Genomic DNA, 13,433 nt, shown 5'->3' with positions numbered 1-13,433 from the left:
ATACCTTTGCGTGCGGGCTTGGCTTTATGGTTGAATTGCCGATCCTTTTCCTTGAGCTCCTTCCTCTTCGCGATAGTTACGTTGGTGCAAAATCTCACCTTATCTCCCGGCACTCGAAGAAAGTGTGCCCTCACTTTGTCATGTCCCCCTTTCCGCGTGTAAGAGCATAGCTTGCATGCCCATGCACGAGAACCTCCCGCCGCCGACAAGGTGCCTTCCGAGGTCACTTCACGCCACCACGACCATTCCTTCGCCTTTTGAGTGTTGCACGCATGAACGGAGGGGGTTGTACGAGAAGAAGAGGCCATGGATTATCCATGAGAGAGAGAGAGAGAGAGCTTGAGAGAGAGAGGCTTGATTCCGTGAGAGCTTGAGCAATGAGAAGTTGAGATAGAGAGCTTGAGAGAGAGGCTTCACCTCTTGAAAGTTGAGACCGAGAGAAGGAGAGCTTGAGCCTTGAGCCTTGAGGGTTAGCCCAAGAGAGAGATAGAGGTGGAGAGCTTGAGCCTTGAGGCCCTATGGCTTGAGAGTTGAGAGCAAGGGAGAGAGGGCCTTCAACCTTGATGCATTTGTGAAGAGTTGGGGAAGAAGGGGCAATTATATAAGCTATGGAGGTGTAAATGGCCGTCGCTGTCCCAAATAGTCACTTTTTTTAAAACTCAATAAAACTGCCGTTTCTAGCCGCCGTCGATAGCCGTTCCGGTCCGTTCAGGCTGTTCCGGCGCGTTCCCGTCCGTTCCTGCCCGGCCGTTCCGCCGGTCATAGCCCGCTTGTCGGAACTCTGTCCGTTCCCAAACGTTCCATGCCCCCCCCCCCCCCCCCAAGCCGGCCGGAAGGCTATTCCGGCGTTCCAAGGCCTCAAAAGTCCGTTCCCTGGTAACACTCACTTGGACTCCTACAGTATATCCTCAGATAGCCGAAAAAGTGATGTAGAGTCCGACACTGTGGAAGGTCTTGTAACAGTGTCGGCGGAAGAGAGCTAGCAAATGGTACAATTGGTGGCACTGGGGTGGCAAGTGGCATTGCTCGTGGTGGTGGATTGGGAGCATGCCTCTCTAGCTGAGTAGAGACGGTGGGAGTGGTTGCAGCAGGACTAGGCATAGGAGAAGAAGCAACTCCCATTGGCGCTTGGGAGCTAGTCACCGTGGTAGGAGTAAAAATAGCAGCAGTAGAGAGAGGAACACACACTGTAGAAGCCATAGCTGTGACATGCATAGTGTGATTTGCAGCGCCTCAACTTACCATCGAACCAGTAGCGTGAGTATGCGAGGAACTTCGAATAGGTTGCTTCACTCGAAGCTGCTGGCGTTCCGAAACTGGCAGTGATATTAAAGATTCTATTGTGTCCTTCACTATCTTTGCCCTCTTTTTCTTAGGCTTCCCGGGTAGATCCATTGTCTGTTCAATATCTTTCCCTTTTGCCCTAGAGCTTTTACGCCGCATATCCGCATCCACATCCACATCCACATCCATGGGACTAACAGATATGTTAATGACCCAGGCCAACATGGGAGCTGCAAAGCATTGAAAGCTAGATTGCATAGACTGCACCTGAGCTCTGAATCGTTTTGTCCGCGATTGTAAAGAGGTAGATAGAATTTGATGAAAGCCACAAGGGATGGTGTGGATGAGGCAGTATAGGCCTTTGCAGTGCGAGAATATAGTAGGCACGTCACATCTGCCCTTGCTTACTTTAACAGCTCTGACCAAAAAATAGTACTCGAAAATGGCCTAGAGCTTTTTATTTCTTGCATAGTCAGCATGACTTGTACTAAATAGCTCTTTGCATGCCTCAATGGTCGCATCTTTCGAAAGTTGTGAATAGGTTCTCGTAGCCGGTTTTACCGCAGGAAAGGTTATCCCCAAAGCGTGACCAACGCATGTAGCAGTTAGTGGGTGCCCTCTTACTTTGGGAGAAAGCTTGAGAACCTCATGCACCATATCCATGGGAACATCAGAAGGCAGATCGGCCTCTGCTAATGCTGACAGACCTAGCGTATGTAGCTGATATTTTGATAAAACTTCTCGAAGAGACGGATGAGGCTGTTGCAGATGGAAGTTCAAAGTGAATTTGGTTTGAGTTTTGGAAGGAGGCTGAGGAATTTGATGCCTGAGCACCTGCGTGATTGACTTCTTCTTTTTCTTTTTCACATCATCTTCCTGTTGGCTAGGAGACTCTGAGTCCGAGTCAGAGACAGAGCCGGAGTCAGACGCTTTGTAACTCGCATCACTGTGATCAGTGGAGGACAGATCGGTGAGGCCATGGGTGGAAGTTTCCACATCTTCTTCTGTAGAACTTCTAGATGTTTCAATGGGTCTCTGGCGAGACTTCCTAGCCTTCTTGCTTGTACCCGCCATAGTGGATTGTTCTTGCCTCTGCTTGAACTCGTTGCTGTGTTCCTCAAGCACGCGCAAAACTGAAAAGGGCCTGGTTGAAAATCATGAAAGCACTTGTTCTTTTTTGAAATACGCCTGGTTGAAAATCGTGGAAAGCTCCAACGTGATGGGATAGCCTGCAGGAGGGGCGAGGGGATGGGGTTAGGGTAGGGGCGATAGCAGAGAGGACGAGGGTAGCCGCTAGGGTGATTAGGGTAGCGACAAGTATTAGATAGGAGGCGAGATTGGACAATTGGATAGGGGTGATTGGGAAATTCGAGGTAGGGCCGAGGGAATTAGAGGGCAGGGGTTGGTGGATTGGTGACAGTTGAGAAAATTAGAGGGTAGGGGCAAGGAATTAGAGTGGAGGGCGAGGGGGAGGTGGGTAGGGGCGAGGGGGATTGGTGAGGGGCTAGGGGAAGGTGGTTAGGGGCGAGGGGGAATTCTATGGGTAGGGACGAGGGGAGGTGGTTAGGGGGAGGGGGTAATGTTGGGTAGGGGCGAGGGGGAATTTGGTGGTGAGGGGCGAGGGGTATTTTAGAGGGTAGGGGCGAATGGGTTTAGGATAGGGGTGAGGGGGAGAGGTTGGGTATGGGGCGAGGGGGTTAATTTAGAGGGTAGGGGCGAGGGGGAGAGGTTGGGTATGGGGCGAGGGGGTTAATTTAGAGGGTAGGGGCGAGGGGGGTGTTTTAGAGGGTAGGGGCGAGGGCAATAGAAGGTAGGGGCGAGGGGGTGTGGTGAGCGAGGGGGAGTTGGTTAGGGTAGGGGCGAGGGCACTAGAGGGTAGGGCGAGGTTTTTTTTTTTAGTGGGTAGGGGTGAGAGGGGGTTTAGAGGGTAGGGACGAGGGAGAATTAGTGAGTAGAGCGAGGGAGAAATTAGATGGAATTGGAGGGTAGGGTGATTAGCAGGAAAAGTAAGGAAGATATATAGTGCACCAGAGAGATAGGAGAGAATTGAAGTTGTAATGTGAAGGAGAGAAAGGAGAAAGGGAGATAACAGCAGTTGTAAAGTGCTGCCATCATAAAATTTGCATGCTTCCCATAACTAGGATTTGGCAATCAGAAAGGCTAGAGCAACCATTCCCCACTTCTAGCAAACTTGAATTTAAGTGTAAGAGCGAGGGGAAGAGCAATGAACTAGTAAAGCAGCAGTGAAGCTACGAAAGAGGTCGCACTAGAAAGGCAAGGAACTAGATCTGTGTGTGTGAGAGCTTACCACAAGATAGAGGGGAAGGGAGATACAGCAGAGCAAGTTTCAACGTGTTAGGAATAATGCCAAAACCAAAGATCTATCGATGAGAGCTGAACCTGGGACCTTCAACAAATCCATGAGGAGAGAGATGCAGTAGAAACAAACAGGGCAATAACGTTGGATCGTAGTAGGACTCGAAAAAGCCCAATTCTATCAATGAGAGGAGAGCAGAATTGATGCACTCGTTTGAGAATTGATGCACTCAGTCAAACGAGGAGAATTTTAAAGCTAACACCGATTACAACTGAGATGCAACTGACATGAGGAAGACTTGAGACTAGGGAAAAGGGAAAGCCGGAGAGAGCTCAGGACTGGATAGTCATAAGGTTGTTGGTGGGATGGAAAAAATACCCAGATTTCTAAAGAGTCAGGGAAGTGAGTGATAGCACTTAATTCTTGATCCATTTACCAGTGGCAAAGGAACGTGTGTCAGAGTGACTAAGTGGACAGCCCCCTGTGGCAAAATCTCTTGTACCATGAATGGCCCTTGCCAGGCTGGGACCAGCTTCTTAGCTTTTTTCACATACTTCGCTTGATAGAGTAGCACCAGGGAACCTTGCATTGTTTTCGGCTTTCTAAGATGGCGATCATGCCACTCTTTGCGACGAAGTTGTTCGGCTTGGAGAGCATGTGAAGCTAACATTCTGCTTTCTTTTAACATTGAGAGATGAGAGAAGTTTGCGCAAGCAATCCTCGCTGTGATGCGAACACTTCCCACCCTTGCTGAACCCGAGTTGAACTCATATGGTGCAATCGCTTCTAGACCGAAAGTTAGCTGGAAGGGGGTGTAGTTAGTGGTTGCCTTGAATGCGGCGCGATAAGCCCAAATTGTGCCGTGGATAGCCTGAGCCCAAGACGTTGGATGCAGGTGACAAGCTTTCCTGAGAAGCACGATTAGCACTTTGTTAGTGCTCTCAGCTTGGCCATTTGCTCTAGGATAGTAAGGGCAAGATTTGCGATGAAAAATCTTGTAGTTCGTGAGGAGTGTGGAGATCAGGTCGTTGACGAAATTACTACCTCGATCACTGGTGATTTCCAGAGGGCACCCAAACCTGCAAAAATTATTTTTATACAAAAATTTTGCGACAGTGGCGGTTGTAGAGTCGATGGTAGCCACCAGTTTTGCCCACTTTGTTGCATAATTCGTTGCTACCAGGAGATACTTATGATTGCCAAGTTGAGCAGGTGGAGTAACTAGACTAACAAAGTCCAAGCCCCATCGCTCAAAGGGCAACCACGCCATAGATACCTGCAGAGGGCGATTGGGTTGCTTGCTAGTCTTGGGCGCACATCGCTGACAGATATCACAAATCTTGACATGAGCAATAGTATCTCTAAATATATAGGGCCACCATAAGCCGGTCTGTAAGATTTTTTGTGCCGTGATGTGACCAGGGTAGTGGCCACCTGTAGGACCATTGTGTGCATCCTCCAGAATGTGGTCTACTTCATGAGGGGAGACGCACCTGCGTAGCACACCATCTGGCCCAGATTTGTAGAGCTGTCCGCCAATCAAAGAGAAGGGTCTAGACTTCAGCAATAGTCTTCTTTTTTGCAAGGGAGAAGCATTCTCAGGATATAGGCCTGTAGAGAGCAGATGTAGAACATCTCCGTACCATTCGGGGTCGTGTCAACCTTAAACAGATGACTATCCGGAAAGTCATCATCAACCCCAGTATCGGGCTCACCTGTATGTATGCGAGAGATGGTCGGCCATGACATGCCGCTTGCGTGGCCTAAGAACAACTTTGAAATCGAATTCTTGGAATATCAGTAGCCACCTTCAGACTCTTCCTGCAACTTGGGGTTTATTCAAAAGATAGCGTAGCGCATGATGATCCGTGATGATACTGAAGTGAACCCCTAACAAGTAATGACGCAACTTCTATAAAGAATACACCATAGCCGAACCTTGCCTTCCAGTGGTGCGATCCAGGTTGTACTCCTTACTAGGTTGAGTCAGCACAGTCCCCATAGATAGTTGACTAGCATCGGTATGCACATGAAAAGGGAGAGACCAATTTGGAGCCACTAAAATAGGTGCTTCAGTTAGGCGCTTTTTGAGATATTCAAATGCTTCAGCCTCAGGGTTTGACCATTGAAAGGGTACAGTAGCACTAGTGAGTCGGTTCAATGGTTCAGCCACCTATGCATACATTTGTATAAACCTGTGATGATAGCCCGTGTGGCCTACAAAGCTTTGAACACCTCTTGGGTTGATGGGAGGTGGTAACTTTAAGATGGCCACGATCTTCTCTGGCCTAGCAGTGTGCCCTCCGTGACCAAAAAATGCCATTTGTTAGGATTGAGCTTTAGGCGTGCCTCTCTGCACCTGAGGAAAAAAGCAGCGAGTTGAGCGAGGTGCTCCTCTAGATTTTCCACTGGGGTTGAACATTGAGCACTTGAGAAGGTCGAAAAATCGTCCATGAAGATGCGAAGATGATTCGTAAGTGAAGAACAGGATTACGAGATATACTGCTTGATTGAAGGAAGATGGAGCGTTTTTCAATGCAAACGACATTCTAGTGTAGATAAAAATACCCCAGGGAGTTATGAAGGCCATTTTAAGCTGATCACCTAGATGGATGCCCAACTGATTGTATCCACTTCACCCATCCATGAAACTGTACAATACATGCCCTACTACATCTTCTAGCACAGGCTCAGTGAAAGGTGTGGGAAAACCATCTGGGATAGTTACCTTTTTTAGAGCGCGGTAATCTACGCACACAGATTTTATTGGACTGCTTCTTGGGCGCTATCAACATGGGGGATAACCACTCAGAGTGCTCCACAGGTATAATGATCCTTGCCTCTTGCATTTTTTCGAGCTTTGACTTGACAGCCTCTACATACTTTGGGTTGAGCTTGTAAGCTCGGCCTCTGACAGGCTTAGCCCCTCCAACCAGAGGGATAGTGTGGACACCTAATTCTCGTGGGATCCCTTCCAAATCCTTGTAGGACCAAGCAAAAACATCCTTGAAAGAGTGTATAAAAGAAACTACCTGATGAAGTTGTGCAGAATGCTCTCATAAATAGGCTGCTAACAGGACGTACTGAGGGTTGTCAGGGTCGCCCAGGTTGACTTCTTTGACCGGGTCAAGAGGTGTAACTGGAAGGGTGCTTCGGAAGATGAAAACTGGGCTGCCTCTTGGATCTTCGAGACATCATAGGCTGGTGTTTGATCGATTGGAAACTATGCATACTCCTTATGTAACCATCCTGGTGGAAGCTCCTCGAAAGGTACATCTTCAGACACAGACATAGTAGAGTGCTTTTGAGTGGGCGGGGATTCAGCCCTGGGAGATGTTAGAGGAAGTGGTGGAACATTGGCGAGCTCATGCAAAGGAGATTTCTTCCTCCTTCGGTGATGTTTTATAGGTTCACCAAGGCCGACGGCTTCCATTAGACGAACACTCGAATCATAGTCGTCAGGGACTAACCCACTTCTTTGACTGGCACACTTTCGGCTGTAGGGCTTGGGACACTGGCATCGGCTTGAGGAGCTGGGAGAGAGAGTGTTACATGCACAGGTGAGGCTTGAATAGAGACTACATAGCACGACATCGATGTGGTAGCTTCCAGCCACTGCAACAGGTCTTCGTCAGACCCGTCAGGTGGGATGGGCTGCTCAAGGTCGGGGTTCTACTCTACTGAAAATGAGATGTGATGAACCACTGGATCCATACCTCCTTCAAGCAGAATTGGTTGCATGGGGGAGCCAGGAGTATGTATCCACATGGCGTCGTTTCCCCAATCGTGAAGTGCCTTAGTATGCCGCAACCATGGTCTACGAATAAGCAAAGGAAATCCTCCCTCTACCTGAGGAAAACTGACTACCACAAAATCCAAGCTAAATGTGAAGTCTTGTACCATCAGAGGCGACTTCTCTACTACGCCCACAGGGTAGAATGTCCTCTGGTTGCCAATGTAACAGTGAATGGAGTAAGGCGGGTAGGCTGCAGACCTAAGGCCAACATAGTAAATTATGAGATCAAATTGATCTCAGATCCACCATCCACTATGACGCCTGAGAACTGATGCCCATAAATAGACACAGTGAGACGAGGACTGTTGTAGTCGGTGAGCGGAGCAGCTGGATAAGAAATCATGTAGGACTTTAAGGGATGCACAGGTAGGTGCCTACCACTAGGTCCTGCACTAGGATACAGAGACTGGATGATGGAAAGGGTGTCGCTACTCAAATTTGCATCAAGTCGAAGCATGTTGTACAGTAACACTTGTTGAAAGGTATTTTTCAAGATAGACTCTCATGTAGGCTTCTCTCTTTTGATTAGATTTTGCTCTGGCATCTTAAGCTTCTGCAAGTCCTTTATTGCTTCCATGAAAGCACCACCAATATCTCATAGAAGAGAGGTAGGTTGGCTCTTGGCACTACCTGCTGGTTTGTCGGCTACTAAGGGAGTTTGACTCATTTGTGTGACTGGAGATGAAAAAATTGGACCCCCAGGGAGGCTGAGACCAAGAGCAGGTCTCTGTGTCCGTGTGAGCACACCAGTCGGCTCTTCCACCTGCTTCAACCTGTCGCGACAGGCAACTACAAGAGTGGAAGGCGGGGCCTGTGGAATGGTGCTTACTATGATGAGGTTAACCTGTGGGAATGTAAACTCCTGCTGGATCGCCCTTGTGCTTGCAGATGTGGATGCATGTTGTTTTGGGCAGTCCTTACTATAGTGATCCTTAGCTTCAGGGCAGTGTCGGCAAGGACGGGACCCTTCTGGCAATGGACATTTGCTCTGATAATGTCCATAGTCCCCGCACCTGTACCAAAAAATTGGTCTATTGGAGGGGCGAGGTGGTCTCGGCCCTTGCTGCACGGGGCCGGATGCTGAAGTGTAGAAGCTTTGGGGAACTGAAGGAGTACTAGCATGATAAAAGCTGGGGGATGCAAAGTTGTCTTGCATACCTTGCATAGCTTGCATAGGAGGTGTTGTCAGCAGAGGTGGCATCGGGTTTTGATGGCCATAGGGTGAAACCATGTTGGATGCAGGTACGATCCCTTGTTGGAGAGAAGGACCTAGACTTTGTTGTATTTGCCGCAATCCCTTGATATAGTAGCAATCCTTGTCTTCCTGCCCCGACTTTTCGCAGAAGTGGCAGTAAGCCCGAGGGGACAATCCTGTGGAGGATGTCCTGGAGAGCGACACGAGCTGCACCATACCATAGCCTTAGTCTCCTGCTGAGACCGAAGCTCTTCTAGCTCTCTCTTGATTTGATCCACAGCCTTAAGATGTGATGGTTTCTCCTGTCGAAGAGAGATTGATTTCTCCTCTTGAAGAGCGTGTTGTAGTTTTAAGCTTCAAGTTTTCTACGTAAAGAAGTCAATAGATCAGTAGGACTTTACGAAAAGGTAGAGGGGGTCACTATGTGAGGGGAGTTGTTGAACAACTTCCTAGCCCCCTCTATCCTAGTAGCAGCAGGGACGAACTCCTCCATAGTGGCGTCGGGTCGGAGACTCTCTCGGAGTTTTTGCTGAGAAGTTTTGGGAAGCGTCCTCTTCACCCACCTCTTAACCATAAATTCACTGGGTTGCTGGGGAAGCTTGGCAACCAGAGACTTGGTTTTAGTCATAAGTTCTGCAAAAGTCTCCTCTAGCTGGAGCACCATGTTGGCCAACTCATCCAAAACCTTGTCCTGGTAGTCACTTGGCCTGAATGCTACACATAACTGTTGTCTTAGAGCTGCCCAACTTGCAAACTGGTTCTGTGCAAACTCACTGTACCATTTTTCTTCTAAGCCATCCAAGGTAGATGGAAAGAGTACCAAATAAGCATCTTCACTATTATGACCACGACCCCTACATAGAGATACAAGACCCTTAATTGCTTTAACTGGCTGAAGACAAGTCTAGACTCTACTAGACCAGGCAAGTGACTAGAGGACTAGACCACGGTCGAGGAAGGACTAGTCTAGGGACGAGGGACCAGGGCGAGAGGATACCAGACCAACAGACTACACAGTGCAAGGCAAGGTAGACGAAGCTAGGTAAAAACCCACTAGCTTCACTGTTTGTATTCTCAACAGAGAGTGAGACTTCAATTGAGGTCCCACCGTGATCGCCAAAATGAGAGTACTTGTAGCGCGAATAGTGTGTCGTGCTCTCTAGAGTGGGTGCTTCTCAGTGCAATGTGCGTGACAATCTCACTCAAAACAGACTAGAAACAAAGGAACAATAGACAACAACTGAGCTCATAGAGACACAACATCAGTAGACTACAACATATGACTCCACTATCTCAAAGAACTGATACAGACTCTGGTGTAACAGCACACTCACCTCCAGCCCCGGACTCACAGGTACGATGGGGTGTCGAGGCTCAGATGTGCAGGGATGGTGAAGACTTGCTGTGTGTATAGACTCGCTACTCCTAACGACGACGCTGGACCATAGAGCTAGAAGATGATCCGATGACCCAACAGCTACTACTCATATGTACAACCATAAAGAGCCACCAACGGCTAATAAATGTCAGCCATCTAAATCTATCCCCAAATTGAGCGGTGGTGACCTGGCCACGATGTCCACTAGACCGCTGTCCGTATCCCCTGCCACGTGTCAGTGCCCAGGCAAGAGAGTCCGTCCAGTGTGAACCAGCCTTGGCCAACTGTACTAACTGTGTGTCCTGTGAAAGTGACACTGACACTGTAGCCTGCTACAAAATGCCACATCAACGATGGTGCCGTTGTTGCCTAAGTAGAGAGGGAAGTTTTAGAGCCAAGAATGAGCTCATTTGGTTATATAAGCAAGGAGATACAACCATTCCTTTACAGGGAGCTAGTGCAGTCCCGTGCTGCTTCCACTACATGGTTGAGGTTGTAAGGCCTCCAATTAGGGTTTCCCCTCCTTAAATAACTATTTGGGCTTCTTCAATGAAGTACTGAAGCTTCCATGAAATGCAGGACGAAGAATTGAAGCGTAAATTTAGGGTTTTTAATAGGTCGAATGAGCACTGCATCTGTGCAATTGGGAGCGAGGCTACACCTAATCTTCACACACAAGAGTTTTGAGTTAATCTTGGTTCGTTCTCAAAGTGGAGCTTTCATGGTTGGAGTTTTGTTCTATTTGAGTGTGTTTTTGGCTTCGAATCATCAACGTGTTGCTTGATTTTGCTACGAATCCTTACAGTCAGAGACCCGTCGCTTTCGTAGTCGCACTGTGCACTTCTTAACAACTTTTCGTTTATGGGGAGGAAAAAAGGAAAACACGTATACCTATGTATGTGTGTGTGCGCGCGCATATGTGTATGTGAATAGTGCACACTCACATCTATATTCATAAGCACAAACATATTAGATGTGTGCATGTATGTTTAAGTATAGGTGCACACATACGTACATTTAGAGAGACAAAGGAAGGTGGTGATAGAGAGATCGAGTGGCCTGTTTGTTGGAAGCTTAAAAAAAACAAAAAAACAAAATATTAATTTGCTTGCATGAGAAAAAGCCCAAATATATCTTTTGTTTGTGTCTTCAAACACTTTGTATTTTGTATCATTATGTACCTACATATTACCCAAAACTAGTTGAATACAAGCTCTTGTTAGAAAGGTTTAAACCTCAAAGGTTCAATTGGTAGAAAGGTTTAAACCTCACAAGCTGAATTTTTTTGAAAAGTTTCGTGTTTCGGCTGTTTCATCGAAACGTTTCAAGGGTTAATGGGGTTTCGGGGTTTCAAGGCTGCGAAATGTGTGACCTGAAACAAGTTCCGTGTTTCGGTTGTTTCGTCCAAACATCTTGCATGTTTCAAGGTTTCAAGGCTGCGAAACGTGCTTTTATGTCACCGTCATGGAGAGAGATACATTGATTGCATAGTCACAGGATAGAGTGAGAATTCTGAACAGACAAGTGAAGGATCTCAAACATGTAGTCAAAACTCTAAATATGCAGCTTAGAGAGGCCAACGAACTGTCCTTTGTCCAAGACCAAACTCTTGTGGTGGCTATGTGTGTCCTAAATGCGTTCATGTACATTCGGTTTGTTGCTGTTTCATAGTCTTCACTCTTACATTCCAATGCACATCCTACTATTGTCGCTACTAGTGTTGGTGATGTGTCAATATCCGCATAGAATGTCATCGATGCTACTATTGTTTCTCATGGTGCAAAGAGGCTTGTGACTAGAGCGTCTCTTCATTCGCCCTTGGCATCTTCTCAGTTTGTGGGGCCATGTATCGCCTCTTTTACAAAGTGATCCTTGTCAATTTATGCTTCTCCTCTTGATGGTTTCCCAGGCTATCAGGTACCCGCTCCCATTGTCTCTAATATTCCCTCCTCTCCATTTGCTCACAGGGCAAGAGAGCATTATCAAATGTACCCTCATCTAGACTTTGGCCCCTATCTAGCTCCATATACATGGCCTCCATTCCCATACCCGCCTTTCTTTCCGCCCCCATTGTATTTATAGCATCAATAGTTTCCACAGTTTTTTACGACTTCCCAATGTACATATCACCACTCTTTGGGATGGTGAGGCGTCTTGTGGCGGGCAACCTGTAGCAGGCTACATCACAGGACATGCACAGTAGTTACAGTTGGCCTTCGGTTCACAATCAGTGGGCTCTTGCCTGGACAATGGTACTAGTAGTCCAGGACACTTGGCAGATAGAGGGAGTGGTGGTCAAGCGGACACTGTGGCTAGTTCACCGGCACCACAATTCAAAGATAGGCATAGTTGTGTTGCCCCACCATCACCACCCAAAAGAAAGAAGCATGATGTACTTTTTCTCCTCTAGTGAAGATGGATATAATTCTCCTCTTTTGCTGATCATAATTTGCATATGGCATTAATTTGTATTAGTTCTTGTGTATCCTTGATGCAAACAGACATGGCACATCGTACACCAACGTGTCTCAGTGGCCAATCTAGATGTTTTCTGGCATTAATCAGACATATTTGTTTCTGTTTATGTCTATTGAATGCGATATTCTTTGTTTTTCCCGGATGTGTTTGTTTTCTTCATTTTTTCTACCTCTGGCCATTTGATGTTTACTTGCTCTTCAGGCACTAATAAAGATGAAACGTCCAATTTCCAGAAAGGAAAACTGCTAGCTCTTGCTTTGATCCAAGAAAGCAAAGTATTCAGTGAAGAAGACAATGGCCATGTTCTTCAACAAGTTGGTTAATTGAATGTTTGATTTTGGATTAAAGAAACACACGACACAATATTTGCATCTTAACAGCTGAGAAAAGTATGTATTTTTTCTTTAGGTCGATTGTCAGTCCGGTTCTCCTAGCCACATTGGAACACTTGGGCCAATTGGTCATGATTTAGAGGTAAGGCTTTTATACTTGCACAAGAGCATGTAGTCATGTTAATAGTTTTCTGATTTGTTGGAAATATTTATCAAACAATTTTGTGATACAGTAAGTCGAGCAGATAGGACTTGTACAGTAAACATTCATGTAATTTTGGAGCATTTTAAAGATGGAAGGACTCCCTTCTTGTTATTGCCTGTTTACTAGTGGCCTCTTCAGAGAAAGAAATGTCTTGGTACTAAACTACACACCCGTTTCCATTCCTGAGAAGATTATTTCAATAACCAAGAAGATCTGCCCCAATATCCCTTGCTTCCTAGTGAACTCTATATGCCCATAGTGAGCAGCATCCCTTTCTTCTTGGTGAGACACACATGCCCTGTGCATGAAGGCTGTTATAAGTGACAAAAGTGGATGACTACAAGAAACTGCTGGCTATACCCTCTATTTGAACGACTATTGCATTGTATAGCTCAAATCATTTGATAGTACAACTTAGATTAATGCGCATCAAGCTCTCAAAGCTTCT

The 13,433-nt window shown here is 46.8% G+C and overlaps 1 protein-coding gene across 3 annotated transcripts in view; it reads left to right on the top strand.

Moving 5' to 3' along the window:
* The window catches only part of LOC147446617 (ATP binding microtubule motor family protein), a 131,121-nt gene that overhangs the window by 111,058 nt on the left and 6,630 nt on the right, over positions 1-13,433 (top strand). For all 3 annotated transcript variants that reach the window (XR_015189898.1, XM_086525818.1, XM_086525817.1), the window contains exons 14-15: positions 12,650-12,762; positions 12,857-12,922. Coding sequence is in view for 2 of the 3 variants with exons in the window: in XM_086525818.1 (XP_086381944.1) it covers positions 12,650-12,762; positions 12,857-12,922 (179 nt within the window). In the remaining variant the exon portion in view is untranslated. The remainder of the gene's footprint in view (positions 1-12,649; positions 12,763-12,856; positions 12,923-13,433) is intronic.

Source organism: Adiantum capillus-veneris, chromosome 12 (genome assembly GCF_014529385.1).
Source record: "Adiantum capillus-veneris isolate H3 chromosome 12, ASM1452938v2, whole genome shotgun sequence".
In the NCBI taxonomy this organism is placed as follows: Eukaryota; Viridiplantae; Streptophyta; class Polypodiopsida; order Polypodiales; family Pteridaceae; genus Adiantum; species Adiantum capillus-veneris.
This window is presented reverse-complemented; position numbering and strand designations above follow the sequence as displayed.